General features: G+C 44.5%; 2 protein-coding genes across 2 annotated transcripts in view; one reads left to right on the plus strand and one right to left on the minus strand.

The window, feature by feature from the left end:
* The first annotated feature begins 646 nt into the window (after positions 1 to 646).
* Positions 647 to 5442, plus strand: LOC139749909 (oplophorus-luciferin 2-monooxygenase non-catalytic subunit-like). The gene is made up of 4 exons (XM_071664313.1): positions 647 to 1445; positions 2494 to 2649; positions 3441 to 3545; positions 4587 to 5442. Exons 1-4 carry the CDS (start codon positions 800 to 802, stop codon positions 4724 to 4726), a joined length of 1047 nt encoding a protein of 348 aa, XP_071520414.1. The 5' UTR covers positions 647 to 799; the 3' UTR covers positions 4727 to 5442.
* A 1406-nt stretch (positions 5443 to 6848) lies between these two features.
* Positions 6849 to 27279, minus strand: part of LOC139749915 (chorion peroxidase-like) — a 50952-nt gene continuing 30521 nt past the window's right edge. Inside the window, exons 7-16 of the mRNA XM_071664329.1 lie at positions 26642 to 26815; positions 25340 to 25454; positions 22491 to 22601; positions 21916 to 22067; positions 21405 to 21643; positions 15354 to 15617; positions 13487 to 13657; positions 10507 to 10650; positions 9327 to 9487; positions 6849 to 7163 (exon numbers count right to left, since the gene is read on the minus strand). Of these exons, the coding sequence (XP_071520430.1) occupies positions 21411 to 21643; positions 21916 to 22067; positions 22491 to 22601; positions 25340 to 25454; positions 26642 to 26815 (785 nt within the window). The 3' untranslated portion in view covers positions 6849 to 7163; positions 9327 to 9487; positions 10507 to 10650; ... (1 more) ...; positions 15354 to 15617; positions 21405 to 21410. The remainder of the gene's footprint in view (positions 7164 to 9326; positions 9488 to 10506; positions 10651 to 13486; positions 13658 to 15353; positions 15618 to 21404; positions 21644 to 21915; positions 22068 to 22490; positions 22602 to 25339; positions 25455 to 26641; positions 26816 to 27279) is intronic.

The following is a 27279-nucleotide window of genomic DNA, read 5'->3' on the forward strand; positions in this document are numbered from 1 at the left end:
TGGGCAATGACTCACATACTATCCTAGGTAGGCAGTGGCTCACGTACTGTCCTATGTGGGCAGTGATTCACATACTATCCTAGGTAGGCTGTGGCTCACGTACTGTCCTATGTGGACAGTGGCTCACGTACTGTCCTATGTGGACAGTGGTTCACACACTATCCTAGGTAGGCTGTGGCTCACGTACTGTCCTATGTGGACAGTGGCTCACGTACTGTCCTATGTGGACAGTGGTTCACACACTATCCTAGGTAGGCTGTGGCTCACGTACTGTCGCAGGTGAACAGTGGTTCACGTAACATCCCACCATTGCTTACCCTGGGATCGAACCGAGGATCTATCCAACTAGGAGATTGTTACACCACAAAAGTTTCTGAAATAAATCTTTTTTTTTGTTTTTGTTTCGTTTTACCTCTGGCAAATTATAAAACTGAAACTATAGCAATTATATAAACAAGCGTAAGTTTTCTCTTTACCTTATGGTAGCGTACTGGTGGAAGATATGTTGTTTCTGTTTATAACTTTAATACCGAATTAATCTCTTCGTCAAGGAGGTGTACTAGGATGGTAACGACATTCAAAACCAGATCATATTTTCCCGCGTGGAAGGATTTCGTAACTTGTGTTTTGTGTTGGTCGCTGGGGAGGCCAGAGCGAGCAAGACGCGCGATGTGATTGGCTGATTCTCGCTCACGTGGCCAGAGGCAGGAGAATATATAGCCGTGCTGGGCGCTCTTGCCCGTCACTCTCCTTCCTTACTCGAGGCAAGTCACAACGGTCGTCTCCCACACTATAAGCAATGAGGTTCTCAAGTACGTGCTTTTGCCTCTTCGTTTTGCTGGAGGTCAGCCTGGCTGGGCTAGCAAGAGCCACCGATCCCTTGCCGTTAGACGGCCTCGGAGAAGCCTGCCCTTCCGACGCCAGCATTCATCCCTGTACGTGCGTTGTGGACGACCAGCTGAACGTGGACGTAGACTGTTCAGCCGTGACGAGTGAAGATGAGTTGAGAGAGATCTTCCAGAATAACTTCCCGTCCACCAACTGCCGCCGGCTGACTATTAACGAGAACCAGAACCTGAGGACCTTACGTGAAGGTGACCTGGGCACAGCCACCTTCCAGGAGATCTGGATCACCGAAGGAGTGCTGATGACGGTCCAGCCCAACGCTCTGTCGGGCAGTTTCGCAACGGCCAAATATCTCGTCTTCAACTATAACTCTTTACACGTATTTCCCTTTTCCCAGTTGTCATCCTTCACGAATCTTCTTTCCCTGGATCTGAGACACAACAAACTGAAAGGCTTCCCTCGCCTCAACTCTACAACACTGCAATCTCTGTACTTCACGAAGAACCCGTTGGGGAATCTACCCGTGGACGCCTTCGTCAACACTCCTGCCCTGAGTGACATCCAGCTCTCCCAGATCGGCATACATGATCTGGAATCAGGTATGAACTGCTTGACTTTGAGATTATGTGAATCTAGTACTTTACGTTCTCAATTTTCTTGAGTAATCAGGATTCATGAGAAGAAAAAGAACGAATTTAATCTTTTGATTATATCTGTGACTAGCTCTTTTTTTTTTTTTTTTACCCAAGCCAAACAGAGATCGAACCATTATAAGCCAAGACATATTTTTTACGATAAAACTCGCTTTACAAAACACCAACACAACTTTGGAGTTGGTTGAAATGCTAAAGTTCATGAACAGATGACCCCTAGAGTCGAGGGACTGAACAAAGGAGCCACGTCATACGTACTCACAGGAAGTGCCATTTCCTCTGAACTCGTGACATTTGCGTCACCTCTAGTGAACATACTAGTGTCACATTAGGTTCCAACAGATCTCTCACTTTGGGCGGCATCTTTGTCCTTCTGCCTCCTGATCCCTGTGTTATTTCGACCTTCCTGTACAGGAATATATTCCGTTCTCGAGCGCCCTTGTTATATCTTTTGTCATATAGGCACATTAAAAGATCTCCAAGTGTGTTATGTCTTGCAGCGACATTCTCCGCTCTCAGTCATATTGTCTAGCAGAAACATTTCTTGGTTTCTTACAACTGAGTTATATCTATTGCTTTAGTCTCTAACATCTGCATCGCAGCTCATATCTTTCATGGAACATCATCTAATCTCCAACACTTATCCTTTACACTTGCCCCACAGCAACATCTTCAAGTCTCCAACACTGATGTTATACACTTGTCCCTCAAGAACATCAACTAGTCTCCAACAGTGATGTTATACACTTGTCCCTCAAGAACATCAACTAGTCTCCAACACTGATGTTATACACTTGTCCCTCAAGAACATCAACTAGTCCCCAACACTGATGTTATACACTTGTCCCTCAAGAACATCAACTAGTCCCCAACACTGATGTTATACACTTGTCCCTCAAGAACATCAACTAGTCTCCAACACTGATGTTATACACTTGTCCCTCAAGAACATCAACTAGTCTCCAACACTGACGCTATACACTTTGCCCCACAGGAACATTCTCTGGACTCCCAAACCTCAAGAGTGTGGCTCTGGGGGCCAACCACCTGACCAGCTTGAAAGAGAACAGTGTAGAGTTCGGCAACAGCAACGGTTTGGTGGATGTGGGTTACAACGACATCCACGATGTGGCAGCCAATGCTTTCCCAGGTGAGGAACGCCTTTAAGACTGGTTGATCCTAGACACCAGCTGCATCATACGTAGACCTTTGCTGTCACAAACACATACAACATTTCCTTACACATGGACGCACGAGCACACACTGTGTGTATGCGTGTTAGAATATACACATCAAAGAATCCCAGGACCCCTTTGATGGGTTCTTGCAGCTTCGAGGCTGCTCTCCACGCAGAAGCAGGGGAATGATGGCTTACTATGGTGCGATAGGGTACCTCGTGGAGACTCTACTTCTGTCCACTGATGATGGTACAGGTGAGAGTAAAAGAAGCTAGGTGAGGAATGGGAGGTATTTTGGGAAGCAGTGGCGGCATGTGCGAGAGATGCTTGTGGTATGCGTAAAGTGAGAGGTGGGCAGGTGAGTAAGAGTAGTGAGTAGCGGAATGAAGTTGCTAGTGAAAGAGAAAATGGAGGTATATGGGCTGTACTTACAGGGAAGGGATGCATATGATTGGGAGATGTATAAGAGAAAGGGGTAGGAGGTCAAGAGGAAGGTAAAGGGGGTGAAAAAGAGGGTAATTGAAAGTTGCGGTAAGCGAGTATTAGTAGACCGGGAAGAATAAGAAATTTTGAAAGAGGGTTGATAGTGTGAGAACAAGAGAACTAATTGGAACGTCGTTGAATGGGACAAATGGGGAACGTTTAACGGGTACTGGTGAGGTGTGGAAGAGGTGGAATGATTATTGAATGCGTTTTATGTCACGGTGTTGCATCCACAGATCTGGCCATAACCAGAGTTTACGTAGAGCTTTTGTGTCCGCAGGTCTGATCAAGGGCTGGGTATACATCCACCACAACCACCTGACGGAGCTGAAGGAGAGCGCGTGGGGAACCCTGCTGAACAACGGTGGATACGTCGACCCATATGGTAAGTTCCTGGCCAGGTCTGGTCCTGTTTAGAGCGCCTCAGAACTTGGGTCTGTGGTGTTTGCTCGTCTCTCGTTTCTTCCTAAATGGCACTGGGCTCTGATCACCAAGTTTTCCTCGTCTATATTTTCTTTCCCTATAATCTCTGTACTTATATCCACTGATCGGTTTATATCCGCATTTGCACATTTGTTGACGGATCTCCCTAGCTCCGCGTCAGCAGAAGTGTCCCTCAGGGCTCTGTCTTGTCTTCTATACTCCTCCTCCTATTTACTGACGATTTCCTTGCATTAATGCATAACTTGCTTCACTCGCAAGTTCACGACACACCACAACATTCCCCCACTTCTTTCAACCCTCTCCCGCCGCCCCAACCCCCTTCCATCTCGTCAACGAAAACGTATGCTACACGAATTGAACGCTTACGAAATTTGGTTTCTTCAGATCTCTCTTTCTAGAATTCGTGGTAACTTTCGTCTCTCCTCTGACGGCTCCACAGCTCTAACACTCATCACAGCTTACTATCATCGTAAAATCTCATCTGACTTGGAAACTCCATATTCTACAGATAGCCGAGAATGTATCTTAAAGAGACTAGGAGTCCTGTCCCTATATCGAAGATTCGTCATTCTTGCAGAACACTTAATTTGATTTATACAACGCATCACTTGGTCCTTGTATGTGGTCCTGCTCTTACATGAGGGACGGATCTAGCAGTACAAGGTTACGAGGCAGTCGAGTTTACAGTAGTGCAGTTTATCACTTCTCCTAGTCCAGCCTCACAGCGGTACCCACTGGTGGTTGTCTGACCTTCATCTGTGCATATTTCCTCGGTGTCTGCTTTCGAAAACTTGCAGCTTACGTGCCTCCATCATCACTATCTAGTAAGAATCATTTCGGGGTAATGATAGCAGAGCTAAAGCTGTCTTTCCTTAGTTGTAGCCTAATAATTCTCTTGCTCTTCAGGGGTATTGATACCAGAGTTGAAGCTGTCTTTCCTTGGTTGTATTGGTTGTAGTCTGATGATTCCATTGCTTTTCAGATAACCCTCTTCATTGCGGCTGTGACATTGCCTGGCTCGTCCGAAACTCTACCCTCATGGGTGAGGTTGACACCTACACCACTTGTGCTAATGGGGTAAACCTGAGGGATCTCAATCCTGTTGACTACGAGGACTGTTGATCGGGACGACTCTTGCTGAATGCTTCGACCCCCTACTGATGAACTTCACTACTCTTAGTGACCCACAACTGATGAACTGCACGGACCCTACCAACCACTGCCGAACGCCAAAAACTGCCACTGGTCCCCACCACTGCTCAACACAACAAACATTCGACCAGAGTTGATAACCAGTGTGAAACACCATGAATACTGTTAACGAAGAGTATTGACCAATTCTACATCCCTAGAACTCGAATGACCAACGATTACCCAAGTATTATTGTCCAAGATGACTAAGTGTGGGTCATGACAAGTATATATGTTGATTACAGTTATCTATGTTGAGGGAAGTGGCTGTATACTGACTGGGCATCAGATGTTAACTCTTCTTTGTCATTCACTCTCCTGCATTCCTTGTTGCTCCTCACATCTCTTGTGTCTTCAACCTGTTTGTTACACTTGTCCGCCGGCGAAGAAGTGGTGGAAGCTTAGGACATAAAGGAATTCAAGAGACATAAGAGAGATTGAGTGAGAGGATCTCATGAGTATGGGCCCTCTCCTCTGTGTGCACGGTGTGTGTGTGTGTGTGTGTGTGTGTGTCATGAGTAATAAGTTCAAGTGGTAAATGAAAAGAAAAACTTGGATTTCAGTTCCATTTACCCCTAAATAGATTTGTTCACCTGGTTAATGAGATAAATGGATTTTGAATAAACAATATCAACATATTCCAACAAGTCTTGTGTATCACTTACTCCCTATGTGGACATGTACGTATAGCTTTACCAGTTCAACATACAACAGACTCTCGCAGACTGATTATGATACGTAAACCATGGTGTGGTGCATTATCAATAGGTGGATGAATTACAATGGAAATATAAAAGTTTAAAGATGTTTCTCTGTAAGAAAGCTGGTTATAGATAAGCCCTCATATCTACATGTGCCAAAATGCAGTGCCTAAACATCATTAGAGAAAACAGGGCTTCACAAGCCCTGGTTCAGTCCAGTGACAACACGTCGAACCGTGTATGCCACATATTTCCAATTCACTCAATCCCGTGCACGTCTTTCACCCTCCCGAATGATCGCTAAAAATCTTTTTCGCACCATCCTTCCACCTCCAATTGGGTTTCCCCGTTTTCCTTGTTCTCTCCACCTGAGGTTGTTCGAGAAGGATTTCTCTATGGCCCAACTGGCTCTTAAACGGCCGGATGCTACGGGGACAACGTAGCCGTCGACTGGCGTAGGGCTACGACGCACACACATTGACCTTTAGACACACGAGGGTGTCGCTTACCGTCAGCCACAGCCCAAAGTGTTCTCTCAATTCCCCCTGGTCATGACCCGGTTCGTTTCAGCCACAGGTTCACAATAGCTACGGAGGTTTCGCTACACCGATGTGGTGGAGTGGTGTTAGTCAGGTCTCTCAACAATGGCCAAAAGGGCGACCCTGTCAGAAGGACGCAGTCTCCGATATAGCATCAAGCTCGTTGCTTCATGAGAGACACAAATCTTTTCACCACTACGAGGCGACTGCATATGGAGGCCTCCCATATATGGTGCTCTTCCACACCTGCAAAGTTATTCTATGCTGAGACGCATGTAATATATATATATATATATATATATATATATATATATATATATATATATATATATATATATATATATATATATATATATTAGGCTGAGACAAAGTGCAGAGGAATTCTATAACACAAATTCGTATAGCTGAAACTGGAGGAAAAAAACACTGCCTTCACCTCTCTTATACTTCAGTAACTTTTGCCTTACGGTATCCAAATGCACTAACATGTGTGTGGATTGCACGCAAGGCGATTGTATAAAGACTATGTTTAGCCCCGTATAAACAAGTCTACCATCTGAGTAAACGCCAGATGTATCTACGGAAAAATATTACCTTCCATAACTGGATAAAGGTAAATCCTAATAATGCGGGTATATGATCACAGTTAACACCCTGGATCTTCCACACAGACCTAATCCCTGCAAAGGACTATGGTCTATCACACTGAGAGACGCAGTATGATCTGTGCGCACACAAAAAAGAATCTTACGTATTCCTCAAAGGTAAACAGGGATCTGAAATGATAATCAAGGTATAATATCAAAACAACGATGAATCAACATGGTATATATATATAGATATTCCAGAGTTGTATTCCAGTTTTCTGAGACAGTATAAATTATTTTTGTTCTTGTTATTATTTGTACGCAGGTTGGGTGTAATGACTGACGCTGGACATCCATCATCCGTCTACCTTTGACTTCGTCTTTTTTTCTTCTCTCCTCCTCTCTCTCTCTCTCTCTCTTCTCTTCTTCTCTCTCTCTCTTTCTTCTGCGTCCTCACTTTACCCAAACTGGCTCGTTTCTCCAAGGCTGAAGAGACATCTTTGGGATGAGGTCTCCAACCTTACAAAGAGCACGCATGTTCCTGTAGGGGATTTGAGGCAGTCATTAAGATCAGGGGGGATATTGAACCCTCATGTTATCACATCATGGTCTCACTCTTTGTTTCCTCCACAATGGCTCGAAATTCAGAAATATTTCTAACTTCGAAAGAAGTTCAAAGTCTCATTAACCTGAGAAGTTGGCTCAGGGTGTGGTATGATAGGTGAAGTTTGGCTAATTTCACCCTTCGCAGGATGTTGAGAAGCATGTAAACCTGCATTTGTATAGGCAAACCTGTCCATGATCGTGTGTTCTCACCCGAAAGAAATGGTGTTTTGAAATCTTTAAACGGAAACCTCCTTCTTACAAGAGGTTTCTCTGAGGAAAAGGAGGAAAGAATACTTCTGTGTGTGTGTGTGTATGTGTGTGTGTGTGTGTGTGTGTGTGTGTGTGTGTGTGTGTGTGTGTGTGTCTGTGTGTGTGTAATAAGTAAACCTAATTATCTCTTACATCTTATGCAGAATAACCCAAGAGACCAAAACCCTTAACACTTAATGTGTGGAGTTAAAAAGTTTGTCATGTGCCTTAACCAAAGTTTTTCACACACAATTCCCACTGTCTCCCAGGTATACAAGTCCCACCTTCTTCCATGTAACTGTGCTCACATCTTCAAGAGACAATACTACAGGCGAGATATGGAGCTCTGAGACCTGCTGGTCTATCCCTTCCCACGGAGGAGTCTGGCTGAGCATACCGCAGATTTCGTTTCCTACTTTACTCTCTTCCCTTTTATCTTCCATGACCGTGCGGCCAACCGTTTGTCTTCACTGTGGGCATCTGAGCGAGACAGCGGTAACTCCAGACCTGCCCAGGGCAGCCGCTCACACTACATTTAGCGAGTAGGCATCAAGTAGTGACTCACTGGGACACGTATTTGGGGTGTATGTGGTATTAGAACTATCCCAAACACCCGAGGAAGGTGTTAAATGGTTTCTCGGTTGGTGGATTTAGCTTCGCGTTGACGGTCTTGATTACCCTAGCCACTGATGGAGCCTGCAGACCAACCAACCAACCACAGATGCTGTGGTTGGTTGTATAATGGGCCCGTCTATACGGCAGAAGGGAAGGGGTTACCCTTCAGGCGATAACCTGAACGTGAGAGGAACAGTTATCTAGCTGACTGATCCAGCTGAGTGCTTTAGTGTGAAGGGAATAGTTTCCAGTTAATTGATCTGAGTGATAACTTCCACGTGACGGAGACAGTCTTCGTTAAATGACTGGCTTCCGTATGAAGGAGACAGCCTTCGTTAAATGACTGGCTTCCATGTGAAGGAGACAGCCTTCGTTAAATGATTGGCTTCCACATGAAGGAGACAGTCTTCGTTAAATGACTGGCTTCCACGTGAAGGAGACAGCCTTCGTTAAATGACTGGCTTCCATGTGAAGGAGCCAGTCTTCGTTAAATGACTGGCTTCCATGTGAAGGAGACAGCCTTCGTTAAATGACTGGCTTCCATGTGAAGGAGACAGCCTTCGTTAAATGATTGGCTTCCACATGAAGGAGACAGCCTTCGTTAAATGACTGGCTTCCACGTGAAGGAGACAGCCTTCGTTAAATGACTGGCTTCCATGTGAAGGAGACAGCCTTCGTTAAATGACTGGCTTCCACGTGAAGGAGACAGTTTCTAGGTTATCAATCCGGATGATTAGTTTAATATGAAAGGGATCGTCCCAGGAAACTGTCCGTAGTGTAACAGATGGTTTACGTCGACTCAACCCAGCTAGTGACTTCAACGGGGCAGGGGTTGGTCTACAGCTAATGATCAGGGTAATAACTTTAGATGTGAATGAATTGGTGCAGGTATACAGAGTAGGAGGAATAACTCACGACAGATCAAAAGAAATCCATGAACTGAAAGGTTTTAGCCCTTCGTGCTAACATCTTTCTTTCATACATGATCACTCTTATTTTTTTCTTTTTAAACCTCCCAGACTGAAGACTGAAGATCTGATCTGGGAAAAAAGTGTCCAATGTTCAAGTGACTGACGAAATATGCGTTCCAAAATCGCTACTGTCCTAAAAAATGTAATCACAGTTACTCATAAAAAATGCAGTTACAGTTGTCCTAAAAAGTAATCACAGTTTACCTAAAAAGTAATCACAGTTGTCCTACGAAAAAAACAGTCGGGAAGTCTTTCATACTTACGCAAGGTGAGCCTGAACGAAGGCAAGAGGCTGCATCATCTCCAGGTTATCCGAGTTGTCGCACATGATCCTGCCCAAGCTAGTCTTCCTGATCTGCTCCAACTGGGCTTCTGAGAAGGACGACTCCAGCCCACCATTCTCATAGTAGAACCTATCACCCAGCTGTCCAGACAAAGAGGTCATTTAGATTCCAGCAAGACTCAGCCAGCGAGGCGGGAATGAACGACACAAAACGACACCTGGAAGACAACCTGAAAATGAAATAAGTTAACTGGTTTGGCCGGTTTGGGCGTGGGTGACCGTCAACACACGAGAGGATCTGGAAATTTATCTTTCTTTTAGCTTGGGGGAGGGAGGTCCGAGGGATCATACTCCTCAGTCAGTTTCTTTAGATTTCGCGCCATATTTCCCCCCGGCATTCTTGCGAGTGATATAATCAGTATTTTGCGCCATCTCAGACTCCAATGCCGGTGGAGCATACAGCAGGCGCCTCTGAAGGATAACGAAGCATCACAAGAGTGACGATAAAAATCTCCAGAGTGTTTATTGAACGCGTTGTGAGATGAACCTCAACTTCGGGAGAGTCTCGGAAGCTCCATGAGTGTTGACATGATTGGATATGATGACCATCCGACGACAGGTGGGAAGATGTATATGATTCATCACACGTCTGTGGCATGATTTATATCAGCACTGAGCTCACACTATTACTAATACCCTCAGGCGCTCTTTGAGCTATGCCTTTCTTGTTTAATCTAAGGAAAATCGACTGGTAAAGAGATGGTGTTAATTTTCTGGCTATTATTTTTTTTCCTCTGTCCACACGCATACACACACACACACACACACACACACACACACACACACGCACTACAGTCACGTCCAGCAACCTGTCGTATGTTTCGAACATAGTCTTTACAACCATTTGTTTTCGTTACGTTCTCTTGCCATATGTTGGCAACAGCTGATGAAAAAATCAGATCCAAATGGCTCCCTGATTATGACGAAGATTCCTTTATAAATCTCAAGAAGCATTACCCTCTGTATCCTAGTGAACAAGAGGAACATTATGCATAACTCTGTTGACGTGGACGTACGAAAATGTATCAGCTCACACATAAATACATATGAATACATAAGCAATTCATGACGAAGTCAGAGGTCAAGTTATGGATACGTACCCTGAGACGCGCGAACTGGTCTCCCACAATGCAGAGGAAAGTGTAGCCCAGAAGGGACCCCACTGTTGGAGTCTCCGCAATACCGCCGATGAACAGGTCGATGTCGTCCACATGTTGGTACAGTGTCTTCAGCTGGGTGATGACCTGGGGAGAGGGAGAGAGAGAGGGAGCATGTCACTAGACGCCTGTAATGTAACATTCTCCTTGATCACCTTGGGGCGGGGGGAAAGAGAACATATCATTAAGAACCTATAATGTAATAATCTGGTTGATTAGCTGGGGTGCCTATTATGTGATAATCTGGTTGATTACCTTGGGGAGAGAAAAGACATAATACAAGAGGCCTACAAGTGTTTATGTGGCTGATTACCTCAGGGAAAGAGAACCCCTCACCAGACGTCTATAACGTACTAATCTTCCACAGACGTTTACCTGACCCAAATTATCAAAGCATCAAAGACCATGGTTTCGAGTCCTTCAATGGCGCCTTTCAAGGGTCGAATTTCAGTCAAGTCTTCGTGTTCATAAGCTGGCAGTGTGGGAGGCTATAAGAACAGGTCCAGGAAATTACAGGCGAGGTACCTGCGCACGCAATGGTGACTCATATTCGCAACCCGCTCATTAGAGACCTCAGGAACATGACGTCCTCCGCTGAATATGTATGTAACCCCTGTATTACCACTGCTGCAACACTCCTGCTTAACTAGGTGGGCAGCCCTTGCAAACAACGGAGCCTCGGCGCGGAGAGCGAACCAGTGTAGCCCACCCGTCAGCTACACAGCTCCGCCAGTGGTTGTAACAACCAGAATGATTTAGGGTTATGGCTGACACGTCATAACACAAGCAAGGTTCTCAATTTCCCCACATACGTCCTCGGCCAATATGACACATCGGCAAATTAGCTATGATTTTCCCGCCATTAGATAAAATGGACGTGCAACATCAAATGTGATATCATCCCAGAATTTTAACCCATGGAAAGAAACGTGTCCGATGCAGTGAGTGAGGCTCAAGTTTTTTTCTTTTTTCCTTTAAGTTAATTTTTTTCTTTTTCCTTTAAGTTAAAGTTTTTTCTTTCTTTTAAGTTACACTCTCGCACAGGATAGTTTATAACTTGGATATAGTCTGTATGGCTGAGGATTAAAGATATAACGACACGCAGACTTTACGTTAAACTATTCTTTAGGGCTTGAGTGTCAGCATTTCTAATGAGTAAACAATGATACTTTGGTCCCACATATATTTTACTAAGCTGAATGCTTACACATCGGCAAGAGGCAGCTCTCCACGCAAATGCTGACCCTCAACACGGAGGCGAGACGGAGCGTGAATATCTGGCCTGTGTTCTGTTTCTTTGAAAGTAAATTCAGACCAGTTAGGATACCTTGGTGGACGCAAACCGTCTCGCTAAGAGGAATGGATGGACAAGTAGGGCGTACTGCTCACCGCGACACCCATTAAATACTAGTTGCCTTAACAAAATGATAAGAATTTCTAGGATTAGAAAAAAAGAAATGAACATTTTTCCTGGGGGGCCCCACGTGGTCTGGTGGTCAAAAAGGGATCTGTGACACAAAATTCGTGCTGTGGGTCGAAGTCCCGTCGAGGATTAGAGTTTTTACATCAGCTAAATTATGTTGTGGGGTCTTCCATATTGCTGACGAACATTGAGGAATCTTTCTTGAAGTCCCCCGAGGCACGACCCTCGGGTATGAGGGCGTACTCGTTCGACCCGACCCCTTCTGGGCTGCGTCATAGGCTAGACCACCATACTGGAAGGGTTGCACCGTCGCTGTAGTCAAGGGTCGTACTGTCGTCATGCTAGTTTCCCAGAGTCATCTGGAAACACTCAACTTAGAAACCTCCTTATCCTCGGTCGCGCTACTCAGTCATCCATCTGTCACTTTACAAGCCAAGGCGGCAAGATGACCGAAGACTGTTATGGAATTCTTCCCTCCAAAAAAGATTATCCACTTTCAGCACACCTGGACCATCTCTCCAAGCCAGCAGCAGCTGTGTGTCTCTCTGCCTCCCTCCCTCCAAAGCCAGTAGCAGATGTGTGTGTCTCCCTCCCTCCACTACTGAGTACTCCTACGCGTTCAATAACCACCTTTACCGTCTGTTGCCTTTTGTACTATTCTACAATCATATTTGGATATTTCTTTTTTTCTTTTTTCTTCAGTCTGCTGGAAGCGTTCCGTCTGAATCACTGCATGTTTTTAATCTTTTTTCTTTTCTTTACGTTTTAGTTAATCCTTCCTATTTTTCCTAATACAGCTGTATGTCATGTAGGCATGTCATCCAACAGGCATGGTAAACATTTCTCCTCCACTGAGACTGGTAAAACCTCTTTACTGATTTGTTGCCCCAAATCAGCACCTGGAATATATAGAAGGTAAAACCAACCTTTGTGTTCTGAAACTGAGAAATTCTCTTTTTTACATAAAAAAATACGCAAACTTATCCACGACTTATGCAGAACTGCTTAAGGTATCTACTGCAACCTGAACACAAACTGCAGACGACAGGAATGGCTTTTGTGAGATGATGACAGGATTCGATCACATCTCGTCTGTATTTACCTCAGCCAATCCACGACTTGTGTAGAACGGCTTAAGGTATCTAACTGCAACCTGAACACAAACGGCAGACGACAGCAGACGACAGGAATGGCTTTTGTGAGATGATGACAGAACTCGATCACATTTCGTCTGTATTTACCTCAGTCTCAATTCAGTCCAGCTCAGGGTAAGGCGGACCGCCCCTTCATCGTCTCGTATCTCTGAGTCTTTGTTAAATAAACTGTCTTTGGCAGGAATTCTTGAGGAAGAAGTTTAAAGTAATACAAGCCAGTCACTTATATTAAGCAAGAAGAGGACGCAAGCAAAGTGTTGCACCACCTGAGAACATCGTATAGCTATTGATTTTTACCTTTGTTCATCTCATCTTAATGATAATGGAAAACGGAGGGAATATTTACGTCCTGGTCCATGACGTCCCTCAGGTCTTCAAATGAGCGGGCGTAGGGAAGGCTGCAGATCTGGCGCCACTTGTTGTAGCTCGGGATGCCATGGTCTCGTCCTCGCTGGATGTTGAGGGCCACGAGATCCATCCCGAATCTATTGTTGCCAGCAAACAGATGATTGGTCAGCTGAGGAGGGGAGACAGACTTGAATGTCAACAAAACATCTGAGGATATACAGGTATATAATTGGATAACACTTCCAAGAATTTGGTTAATCAGTGGCTGTTGCGACTACATGGGCCTTTGAGGTGCGGTTTTCAACAGCTTGATAGACCAACCAACCAACCTAATGGCCTGGGCCAGCCAGGGCTGTGGGGAATGAAAACTCTGGAAGACTACTTCAGGTAAACTCCAGGGATGTAGGACAGGTGTGTGTAAGTGCACAGAGCAGTTGTATGTGTACATGTGAGGTGCAGGTGTGTATACATATTTGGGGGTATGTGGAATACATGTATAGGACAGATGTGTTGCATTACAAGTGGCTTGTCAACGGCAACGAAAGGATCGAGGTAGAAAATTGAAATTCGAATGACGGATGAGCTATCAGAGGAGTGACACAGGTGCTAGGAGTTCCTGTACGAAAGGAAAGTAAAGAACAATAAAACAGCCAAGATTCAGAAGTTTAAAAGAGACACAATCTCCCAGCAGTTAACGAGGCTAGGACGTAGGAAGTGCAGAAAAGAAAGTGGTTAACGAGGCAGAGACATTCTTTAGGGAGAAAAGGTCTTTCAAAATTCAGCGTGGAGAATATTTTTGTTTGGATGTACACAAGTCAGAAGGTACAGGGTACATAGGAATAAAGAGGAATACAAAAGGAATTCAAACACCTACAGACTATTAGGTCGTAACGAGGCTGTTTGCCATAGTGGAAGAGAACACAAACTCGTGGATTAGTTTGATAAGAGCAGAAGTACACACACAAAGTGAAAACAATGTCACTCTTGGATATGAAGGGAATCTTTTTTTATGAAGGGAAATTTTTTTCTGAAGGGAAAATCTTTTTTTATGAAGGAAAATCTTTTTCATGAAGGAAAATCTTTTTTTATGAAGGAAAATCTTTTTTTTTTATGAAGAGAAATCTTTTTTATGAAGGGAACTCTTTTTTATGAAGGGAACTCTTTTTTATGAAGGGAAATCTTTTTTTTATGAAGAGAAACCTTTTTTTATGAAGAGAAATCTTTTTTTATGAAGGGAAATCTTTTTTTTATGAAGGGAAATCTTTTTTTATGAGGGGAAATCTTTTTTTATGAAGGGAAATCTTTTTTTATGAAGGGAAATCTTTTTTTTTATGAAGGGAAATCTTTTTTTAAGGGAAATCTTTTTTTTTCGAGTCTATGCTCAAACTTATGTATGGGGCTGCTTTTAACCACCCTAACGGATAAACCACTCCATGTCAACAATGCTGTTGCAGAAAAAGGCAACAGATGTCTACGGATAGAAGATACCTTGCTACAGGTGGGTGAAGTGAAGGGTGATCAAGTGGCCAGCAAATTACCTTTGGAGTAACAATGTCCCAGTTCCGACTATGATGTCCTCAGTAATCTTTTGTTCTCAGGTGTAAGAGGGGTTTACGTCATCCTGCTGGAGCAATGACTTTAACAATCACTGTAGTTTTGATAACTTACGATCGACGGCTCACACGCCGTGTTGGTGGCGTGCACCCTCGACCATCGGGCAATACACCGTTGTGGGAGGGACGCCCCGCGCGGGGCAGTGGGCTGAAGGCTTACAATACCACCATGCAAAAGCAAGAGACCTACCCAATAACCTCGTCCGAGCGCTGCTCTCGTAATGCATGAACCAATGGCATTGGTTCCCATACCTCCTCAGTGAAGAAGCGGTCGAATTTCTGGCTAGCCTGGATAGAGAGGCCACGCAGCAGAGCGTCCAGGCCATCACGCCGGTACAAGTAGAAGGGCGAGAACTTACCTGGGTTAATTGTACAGGTACTTACCCGAAGACGATAATAATGCGCTGGTACTTACCTGGGTTAATTGTACAGGTACTTACCCGAAGACGACAGTAATGTGCTGGTACTTACCTGGGTTAATTGTACAGGTACTTACCCGAAGACGACAGTAATGTGCTGGTACTTACCTGGGTTAATTGTACAGGTACTTACCCGAAGACGACAGTAATGTGCTGGTACTTACCTGGGTTAATTGTACAGGTACTTACCCGAAGACGACAGTAATGTGCTGGTACTTACCTGGGTTAATTGTACAGGTACTTACCCGAAGACGACAGTAATGTGCTGGTACTTACCTGGGTTAATTGTACAGGTACTTACCCGAAGACGACAGTAATGTGCTGGTACTTACCTGGGTTAATTGTACAGGTACTTACCCGAAGACGACAGTAATGTGCTGGTACTTACCTGGGTTAATTGTACAGGTACTTACCCGAAGACGATAATAATGCGCTGGTACTTACCTGGGTTAATTGTACAGGTACTTACCCGAAGACGATAATAATGCGCTGGTACTTACCTGGGTTAATTGTACAGGTACTTACCCGAAGACGACAGTAATGTGCTGGTACTTACCTGGGTTAATTGTACAGGTACTTACCCGAAGACGACAGTAATGTGCTGGTACTTACCTGGGTTAATTGTACAGGTACTTACCCGAAGACGACAGTAATGTGCTGGTACTTACCTGGGTTAATTGTACAGGTACTTACCCGAAGACGACAGTAATGTGCTGGTACTTACCTGGGTTAATTGTACAGGTACTTACCCGAAGACGACAGTAATGTGCTGGTACTTACCTGGGTTAATTGTACAGGTACTTACCCGAAGACGACAGTAATGTGCTGGTACTTACCTGGGTTAATTGTACAGGTACTTACCCGAAGACGACAGTAATGTGCTGGTACTTACCTGGGTTAATTGTACAGGTACTTACCCGAAGACGACAGTAATGTGCTGGTACTTACCTGGGTTAATTGTACAGGTACTTACCCGAAGACGACAGTAATGTGCTGGTACTTACCTGGGTTAATTGTACAGGTACTTACCCGAAGACGACAGTAATGTGCTGGTACTTACCTGGGTTAATTGTACAGGTACTTACCCGAAGACGACAGTAATGTGCTGGTACTTACCTGGGTTAATTGTACAGGTACTTACCCGAAGACGACAGTAATGTGCTGGTACTTACCTGGGTTAATTGTACAGGTACTTACCCGAAGACGACAGTAATGTGCTGGTACTTACCTGGGTTAATTGTACAGGTACTTACCCGAAGACGACAGTAATGTGCTGGTACTTACCTGGGTTAATTGTACAGGTACTTACCCGAAGACGACAGTAATGTGCTGGTACTTACCTGGGTTAATTGTACAGGTACTTACCCGAAGACGACAGTAATGTGCTGGTACTTACCTGGGTTAATTGTACAGGTACTTACCCGAAGACGACAGTAATGTGCTGGTACTTACCTGGGTTAATTGTACAGGTACTTTCCGAAGACGATAATAATGCGCTGGTACTTACCTGGGTTAATTGTACAGGTACTTACCCGAAGACGACAGTAATGTGCTGGTACTTACCTGGGTTAATTGTACAGGTACTTACCCGAAGACGACAGTAATGTGCTGGTACTTACCTGGGTTAATTGTACAGGTACTTTCCGAAGACGATAATAATGCGCTGGTACTTACCTGGGTTAATTGTACAGGTACTTACCCGAAGACGACAGTAATGTGCTGGTACTTACCTGGGTTAATTGTACAGGTACTTTCCGAAGACGATAATAATGCGCTGGTACTTACCTGGGTTAATTGTACAGGTACTTACCCGAAGACGACAGTAATGTGCTGGTACTTACCTGGGTTAATTGTACAGGTACTTACCCGAAGACGACAGTAATGTGCTGGTACTTACCTGGGTTAATTGTACAGGTACTTACCCGAAGACGACAGTAATGTGCTGGTACTTACCTGGGTTAATTGTACAGGTACTTACCCGAAGACGATAATAATGCGCTGGTACTTACCTGGGTTAATTGTACAGGTACTTACCCGAAGACGACAGTAATGTGCTGGTACTTACCTGGGTTAATTGTACAGGTACTTACCCGAAGACGACAGTAATGTGCTGGTACTTACCTGGGTTAATTGTACAGGTACTTACCCGAAGACGACAGTAATGTGCTGGTACTTACCTGGGTTAATTGTACAGGTACTTACCCGAAGACGACAGTAATGTGCTGGTACTTACCTGGGTTAATTGTACAGGTACTTACCCGAAGACGATAATAATGCGCTGGTACTTACCTGGGTTAATTGTACAGGTACTTACCCGAAGACGACAGTAATGTGCTGGTACTTACCTGGGTTAATTGTACAGGTACTTACCCGAAGACGACAGTAATGTGCTGGTACTTACCTGGGTTAATTGTACAGGTACTTACCCGAAGACGACAGTAATGTGCTGGTACTTACCTGGGTTAATTGTACAGGTACTTACCCGAAGACGACAGTAATGTGCTGGTACTTACCTGGGTTAATTGTACAGGTACTTACCCGAAGACGACAGTAATGTGCTGGTACTTACCTGGGTTAATTGTACAGGTACTTACCCGAAGACGACAGTAATGTGCTGGTACTTACCTGGGTTAATTGTACAGGTACTTACCCGAAGACGACAGTAATGTGCTGGTACTTACCTGGGTTAATTGTACAGGTACTTACCCGAAGACGACAGTAATGTGCTGGTACTTACCTGGGTTAATTGTACAGGTACTTACCCGAAGACGACAGTAATGTGCTGGTACTTACCTGGGTTAATTGTACAGGTACTTACCCGAAGACGATAATAATGCGCTGGTACTTACCTGGGTTAATTGTACAGGTACTTACCCGAAGACGATAATAATGCGCTGGTACTTACCTGGGTTAATTGTACAGGTACTTTCCGAAGACGATAATAATGCGCTGGTACTTACCTGGGTTAATTGTACAGGTACTTACCCGAAGACGACAGTAATGTGCTGGTACTTACCTGGGTTAATTGTACAGGTACTTACCCGAAGACGACAGTAATGTGCTGGTACTTACCTGGGTTAATTGTACAGGTACTTACCCGAAGACGACAGTAATGTGCTGGTACTTACCTGGGTTAATTGTACAGGTACTTACCCGAAGACGACAGTAATGTGCTGGTACTTACCTGGGTTAATTGTACAGGTACTTACCCGAAGACGACAGTAATGTGCTGGTACTTACCTGGGTTAATTGTACAGGTACTTACCCGAAGACGACAGTAATGTGCTGGTACTTACCTGGGTTAATTGTACAGGTACTTACCCGAAGACGACAGTAATGTGCTGGTACTTACCTGGGTTAATTGTACAGGTACTTACCCGAAGACGACAGTAATGTGCTGGTACTTACCTGGGTTAATTGTACAGGTACTTACCCGAAGACGACAGTAATGTGCTGGTACTTACCTGGGTTAATTGTACAGGTACTTACCCGAAGACGACAGTAATGTGCTGGTACTTACCTGGGTTAATTGTACAGGTACTTACCCGAAGACGACAGTAATGTGCTGGTACTTACCTGGGTTAATTGTACAGGTACTTACCCGAAGACGATAATAATGCGCTGGTACTTACCTGGGTTAATTGTACAGGTACTTACCCGAAGACGACAGTAATGTGCTGGTACTTACCTGGGTTAATTGTACAGGTACTTACCCGAAGACGACAGTAATGTGCTGGTACTTACCTGGGTTAATTGTACAGGTACTTACCCGAAGACGACAGTAATGTGCTGGTACTTACCTGGGTTAATTGTACAGGTACTTACCCGAAGACGACAGTAATGTGCTGGTACTTACCTGGGTTAATTGTACAGGTACTTACCCGAAGACGACAGTAATGTGCTGGTACTTACCTGGGTTAATTGTACAGGTACTTACCCGAAGACGACAGTAATGTGCTGGTACTTACCTGGGTTAATTGTACAGGTACTTACCCGAAGACGACAGTAATGTGCTGGTACTTACCTGGGTTAATTGTACAGGTACTTACCCGAAGACGATAATAATGCGCTGGTACTTACCTGGGTTAATTGTACAGGTACTTACCCGAAGACGACAGTAATGTGCTGGTACTTACCTGGGTTAATTGTACAGGTACTTACCCGAAGACGACAGTAATGTGCTGGTACTTACCTGGGTTAATTGTACAGGTACTTACCCGAAGACGACAGTAATGTGCTGGTACTTACCTGGGTTAATTGTACAGGTACTTACCCGAAGACGACAGTAATGTGCTGGTACTTACCTGGGTTAATTGTACAGGTACTTACCCGAAGACGACAGTAATGTGCTGGTACTTACCTGGGTTAATTGTACAGGTACTTTCCGAAGACGATAATAATGCGCTGGTACTTACCTGGGTTAATTGTACAGGTACTTACCCGAAGACGACAGTAATGTGCTGGTACTTACCTGGGTTAATTGTACAGGTACTTACCCGAAGACGACAGTAATGTGCTGGTACTTACCTGGGTTAATTGTACAGGTACTTACCCGAAGACGACAGTAATGTGCTGGTACTTACCTGGGTTAATTGTACAGGTACTTACCCGAAGACGATAATAATGCGCTGGTACTTACCTGGGTTAATTGTACAGGTACTTACCCGAAGACGACAGTAATGTGCTGGTACTTACCTGGGTTAATTGTACAGGTACTTACCCGAAGACGACAGTAATGTGCTGGTACTTACCTGGGTTAATTGTACAGGTACTTACCCGAAGACGACAGTAATGTGCTGGTACTTACCTGGGTTAATTGTACAGGTACTTACCCGAAGACGACAGTAATGTGCTGGTACTTACCTGGGTTAATTGTACAGGTACTTACCCGAAGACGACAGTAATGTGCTGGTACTTACCTGGGTTAATTGTACAGGTACTTACCCGAAGACGACAGTAATGTGCTGGTACTTACCTGGGTTAATTGTACAGGTACTTACCCGAAGACGACAGTAATGTGCTGGTACTTACCTGGGTTAATTGTACAGGTACTTACCCGAAGACGACAGTAATGTGCTGGTACTTACCTGGGTTAATTGTACAGGTACTTACCCGAAGACGACAGTAATGTGCTGGTACTTACCTGGGTTAATTGTACAGGTACTTACCCGAAGACGACAGTAATGTGCTGGTACTTACCTGGGTTAATTGTACAGGTACTTACCCGAAGACGACAGTAATGTGCTGGTACTTACCTGGGTTAATTGTACAGGTACTTACCCGAAGACGACAGTAATGTGCTGGTACTTACCTGGGTTAATTGTACAGGTACTTACCCGAAGACGACAGTAATGTGCTGGTACTTACCTGGGTTAATTGTACAGGTACTTACCCGAAGACGACAGTAATGTGCTGGTACTTACCTGGGTTAATTGTACAGGTACTTACCCGAAGACGACAGTAATGTGCTGGTACTTACCTGGGTTAATTGTACAGGTACTTACCCGAAGACGACAGTAATGTGCTGGTACTTACCTGGGTTAATTGTACAGGTACTTACCCGTAAACGATAGTAATGTGCTGGTACTTACCTGGGTTAATTGTACAGGTACTTTCCGAAGACGATAGTAATGCGCTGGTACTTACCTGGGTTAATTGTACAGGTACTTACCCGAAGACGACAGTAATGTGCTGGTACTTACCTGGGTTAATTGTACAGGCACTTACCCGAAGACGATAATAATGCGCTGGTACTTACCTGGGTTAATTGTACAGGTACTTTCCGAAGACGATAATAATGCGCTGGTACTTACCTGGGTTAATTGTACAGGTACTTACCCGAAGACGATAGTAATGCGCTGGTACTTACCTGGGTTAATTGTACAGGTACTTACCCGAAGACGACAGTAATGTGCTGGTACTTACCTAAGACGATGGGGAGATATTCGTTGTAGGTTATGTGCTGCATCTGGGCGGCGAGTATCCTCCGAGCCTCCTGGTAAAGGACTTCGTCATCCCAGCCCGAGTTGAGCCTGGCGAGCTCTGTGGCCAACTTGTTGTGCTGTCGCATCCAGATGGTGTGGAGGACGGTCAGCTCCGGCTGCTCGTTCACACGACTGTCACCTGCACCACAACCCAAGGAGAGTATTGTCAAGAGAAGAACAAAAAAAATCTTGTTCGTCGCTCAAGACGACAAGGTTAACTGATGCCCGTATGACGGTAGATGATGTTATGTATAAGAAAACACTAACAGAGAGAGAGAGAGAGAGAGAGAGAGAGAGAGAGAGAGAGAGAGAGAGAGAGAGAGAGAGAGAGAGAGAGAGAGAGAGAGAGAGAGAGAAACAAAAAATTGGTAGAAACAGTCAAGGTCTTGCAAGACACGTAAGGAGACTTACCGGCCAAGAAGCAGAACTCTTGCTTGGCGCGATTTGCGCACTCGCTGGGTTTGGGTGGCAGGAGGGAGCGGCCCTGGGTGTCCATCTTCAGTTGCCCACCAGAGAAGGTGCGGAGTTCATTCGCCTCTTCAAGGGTAGATCCATACACATTGCTGAAGGAAGTCGGAAGGTAATTTATATATCTCGCTAACGCAGGAGACAGCGACAAAGTATAATTAATAAATAAATAAATATATATATATATATATATATATATATATATATATATATATATATATATATATATATATATATATATATATATTGAAATGAGACATTCACGTATATAACGATGTCTAAACTGAACTAAATATTACTATATCACTCAGGGTTATGACTCATCTCGCTATAGCCTATGTCGACAAGCGGTACACTCTTTCTGATCTGTATAATACAGCGTACCAGGCGTAAGAATATCTTATCTTAGCACTGGCTGGAAAGTATCAGCACACGACGACATGATCACAGATGCGGATCACTCGAGGTATGTGTGCCGAGCAGGGAGGTGACGTGAGGGAAAGGGGCTGGCAGCGTACCTTGCGTCGATGAAGGATGTGATCTGGTTCATCTGCTCCCTCGGCCCGAAGTTACACTTGGGCCGCATTGCAGGCAGAGACCGGACGAATTCCATGCACACTTGGCCAAACCTGTACACAAACAGGGGTGGATAACTTGGGAAGATGCTCAAATCTGTATACACACAGGGGAGGATAACTTGGGAAGATGCTCAAATCTGTATACACACAGGGGAGGATAACTTGGGGAGAATAATTCAGTGCAAAAAAAAAATAAATGGTAGAAGACATGCACATACAAGATAAAGAGAAAATTATGTGTGCAAAAACACAGGGTTTAAAAGGAGTATTTTCACACACACACACACACACACACACACACACACACACACACACACGAGAGAGACAGAGGCAGTAGTTGCACACACAAGCACGAAAGGGAGGCAGTAGTTGTGCACACACAAACACGAGAGGCAGCAGCTCTGCACACAGATATGAGAGAGAGGCAGCAGTTGCTCACATACACAAGAAGGAGAAGCAGTGCACGTGTACACATGTGTACCAGACGTGGGACAACAGAAACAGATGTTTAGACACATAGGACCAACAGGTGACTGAGGACCTCCTCTGAACTCCTGAAGGACGACACTGAGACGCAGTGAGCGCCACCGCTTGGTATTGATGGCCGAGCCTCAGGCGCCATCACATCCAAGGGTTGTACCGTCCTGCTCAGGAAACGTGTTAGTGTGTTCGAGGCTCGTGCCTCCGTACTTGAGGGTCGCACTGTTGTGCTCGAGGGTCGTAGCGTCTGCTCAAATAACGTACCGTCGTGCTCAAAGGTCGTACTGTCGTGCTCAAATAATGTACCGTCGTGCTCAAAGGTCGTACTGTCGTGCTCAAATAACGTACCGTCGTGCTCAAAGGTCGTACCGTCGTGCTCAAATAACGTACCGTCGTGCTCAAAGGTCGTACTGTCGTGCTCAAATAACGTACCGACGTGCTCAAAGGTCGTACTGTCGTGCTCAAATAACGTACCGACGTGCTCAAAGGTCGTACTGTCGTGCTCAAATAACGTACCGTCGTGCTCAAAGGTCGTACTGTCGTGCTCAAATAACGTACCGACGTGCTCAAAGGTCGTACTGTCGTGCTCAAATAACGTACCGACGTGCTCAAAGGTCGTACTGTCGTGCTCAATAACGTACCGTCGTGCTCAAAGGTCGTACTGTCGTGCTCAAATAACGTACCGACGTGCTCAAAGGTCGTACTGTCGTGCTCAAATAACGTACCGTCGTGCTCAAAGGTCGTACTGTCGTGCTCAAATAACGTACCGACGTGCTCAAAGGTCGTACTGTCGTGCTCAAATAACGTACCATCGTGCTCAAAGGTTGTATCGTCGTGCTCAAATAACGTACCGTCGTGCTCAAAGGTCGTACCGTCGTGCTCAAAGGTGGTATGAAGTAGATTACTTTAGCCAGTCAACGACACCCATGACCTGATATTAGCTTCGCTGGGATTGAAGTTACGGTACCTGGCAGTGAAATATGAAAGGACATCCATACTGGATCTCAAGGTCGAAAAATGAACTTCCTACAAGTTTCACGCCGGGCGAAGTTCCGGGTAAAACTTCGTAAAGCGGCGGTAACTCGGGCCAACTCCAAAGTACAGTTTCTCGGTCTGAGATGCTGGGCAACAAGTGGATGAAGTTTCACGAGTACGTAAGTTCGACTTGAGTCATGACCTAGGTCATGTTGCTGCAGGCTTTTGGTATGACTCACGACGACGGACGGATGGACGGAAGAAGGGCAATAGACAAAGCGATTCCCTCCTCTCCTCCGACCCCAACTCCTTCGAGTGACGAAGACGAGACATGCGCACTCAAGCCCCAACCATATCACAAGGAGACTCATAACACACCTTCACAAACGAGCAGGTCTGGTTCACACAGGAGGAGCATAAGATATACAATTACTTGAACACTTGAGTTAGGATTTACACCAAGACTTACACATACAACAGGGTCTCTCTACTGACCCGTTCGTAAACTAAGAGTTTGGATCAAGAGACGGAGATCTTGGATCAGAGTTAGATCTGAGTGATGAGTCACTGGCAGCTCTTAGTACTGCAAGCATATCAAAAAATGATATTTGCAAATTAGCTCAAGCGTATTTTGAGAGCGATTTGCTCTGAACAAGCGATGTGACGACTTCCACCACGTTTGATATGGAACGCAATGTTTCTTTACGATGTTCAGCATCTTTTAACATGGAACGTAGTGTTACCTTACGATGTCTAACATGTCTTGATACGGGAGCCAATGTAACTTGACGATGTGCAACACATGTAGTAAGACCAGTGTGCATTTTCCCCTGAGCCATAGAAATGATAATGGTAGTGTATGTATGTAGCTTGGGGCTACGAGGCGGGTGAAAAGCCAAGCCTAGAGAGGCACTACCATCATCGTCAGTGGACGAAAAGGAGTAAAATCTCTTGGAGAAACTTTTCTCACGCCGAAGGAGTACAAGTCCCTGCGACCGACCGTAACCTAACTCTCAAGCGGCAGGAGCCTTGTCGGAAAAAAGGGAGGGCGTCGTGCGGAGGTTATGTAACCTGACATACACTTGCGTCACCTCACTGGCCTGCGTCTGCTTTTCCGCCTGGTCGACAGACGCTTGGGTTACGACACCCCCAACATTTCTCTCTCTCTCTCTCTCTCTCTCTCTCTCTCTCTCTCTCTCTCTCTCTCTCTCTCTCTCTCTCCCAGGTGGGTTGCAGACCAGTCAGAATGCTGTGAATATGGACCAGAATGACGAGTGTGTGACGTGTGAAGGAAGAGACCTCCCCTCCAACTGCAGGGAGCCAGCTACACTCACTGTTTGAAGAAGGGGTCGTTTTCCGGGATCTCAATGGCGTAACATGCAGGGTGAGTCTCATCTGGGGGTCTAGGCTTGCCGTCCTTGCAGCAGGTGATGTCAGACATGTTCTTCCCTGGTCACGAATGGAACACAAGTGTTACTGACAATCTTCAAACACGTTTAATATGGAACACAGTGTTACCTGCAATGTCCAACATGTTCAAGATAGAAGACACACAACGTTACTTTACAATGTCAAATATGTTCAGTAGAGAACACAGTGTTACCTACGATGTCCAACATGTTGAATATAGAACACAATGTTACTTTAAGATGCCCAAAGTGCTCTTACCTTGTCAGAATGGTAAAACTATGTTCTTTGCATACAGTTCCAATATCTTGAAAAAGTGTAGGCACGAAACATTCATTTTCCTCGTCTTTTGTCGACAAAGAAGTTTTGTCATAGTAATTCAGGTAAAAACAAAAGTACAGTTTGCTTATGTATATCAAATCTACGATTCTACACGTGTTTACTGATGTAGCGATCACCTAACACACACACACACACACACACACACACACTATATATATATATATATATATATATATATATATATATATATATATATATATATATATATATATATCTTTTTTCTTTCAAACTATTCGCCATTTCCCGCGTTAGCGAGGTAGCGTTAAGAACATAGAACTGGGCCTTTGAGGAAATATCCTCACCTGGCCCCCTTCTCTGTTCCTTCTTTTGGAAAATTAAGAAAAAAAAATAATGAGAGGGGAGGATTTCCAACCCCCCGCTCCCTCCCCTTTTAGTCGCCTTCTACGACACGCAGGGAATACGTGGGAAGTATTCTTTCTCCCCTATCCCCAGGGATAATATATATATATATATATATATATATATATATATATATATATATATATATATATATATATATTTCCTTTTTCTTTTAAATTATCCGCCATTTCCCGCGTTAGCGAGGTAGCGTTAAGAACAGAGGATTGGGCCTTTGTGGAATATCCTCACCTGGCCCCCTCTCTTCCTTCTTTTGGAAAATTGAAAAAAAAAAGACGAGAGGGGAGGATTTCCAGCCCCCCGCTCCCTCCCCTTTTAGTCGCCTTTTACGACACGCGGGGAATACGTGGGAAGTATTCTTAATCTCCTATCCCCAGGGATAATATATATATATATATATATATATATATATATATATATATATATATATATATATATATATATATATATATATATATATAAGGACCACATATGGAACACGAGTGATGGGCATGTTCTTGCAGCCTTACCCTTAGTGATGGGGGTATGGGTAATGTCGTGATCTAGGAACTGTCCCCACTGCATGATCATTAGTGTGAAGTTGTCGTAGATGCTGTGACGATCCAGAATGATCCTGGAGGAGATGGCTCGTGCAGAAGGTAGTGGGCCACCCGATACAGACTTCTCGCGGGGGACGCTAACACCTGCAGCAGCGATAGGAGAAAAAAAAAAAGTTACTATAACGACACATTGACACATGAACAACCACGTTAGTTACATCATATTTCCATTAGATGGTGTTGTGGATCATGCTTGTGAAGGGTGCACAGGGCGTGCGCAAGCATGAATACATGGGGGTATACGTGAGGGACAAGTTAATGAAAACCTGATGAACTGTGACGAGATTATATGATGAAAGACAGTTCTTTGTTTATGATTTGTGTAGATGGATACACTATAGTAAAGGAGGGGGAATGGAGGGAGTCTCCTCCTGTATCAACGCAGGATCTAAAGAACAGCGATAAGCCACAAGGTTGCGCTAGAGATGCAAGAAAAATGCTATGAAATGAATCGTGTTCAATTTTATGTTTACGGCGTTCATGGTGGCAAAAGAGAAGACACTTTCTGTATCAGGTTAGCATGTAAATAAGAAATGAACCAGAAGCCC

This window comes from Panulirus ornatus, chromosome 8 (assembly GCF_036320965.1).
Source record: "Panulirus ornatus isolate Po-2019 chromosome 8, ASM3632096v1, whole genome shotgun sequence".
NCBI classification, from domain to species: Eukaryota; Metazoa; Arthropoda; class Malacostraca; order Decapoda; family Palinuridae; genus Panulirus; species Panulirus ornatus.

What these genes read in the sequence shown, in the direction of transcription:
- LOC139749909 (XM_071664313.1), top strand. Translation starts at nt 800, where the DNA reads ATGAGGTTCTCAAGTACGTGCTTTTGCCTCTTCGTTTTGCTGGAGGTC. An exon ending in CATACATGATCTGGAATCAG is followed by an intron (nt 1,446 to 2,493) that starts GTATGAACTGCT and finishes TTTGCCCCACAG; the next exon opens with GAACATTCTCTGGACTCCCA. An exon ending in GGCAGCCAATGCTTTCCCAG is followed by an intron (nt 2,650 to 3,440) that starts GTGAGGAACGCC and finishes TTGTGTCCGCAG; the next exon opens with GTCTGATCAAGGGCTGGGTA.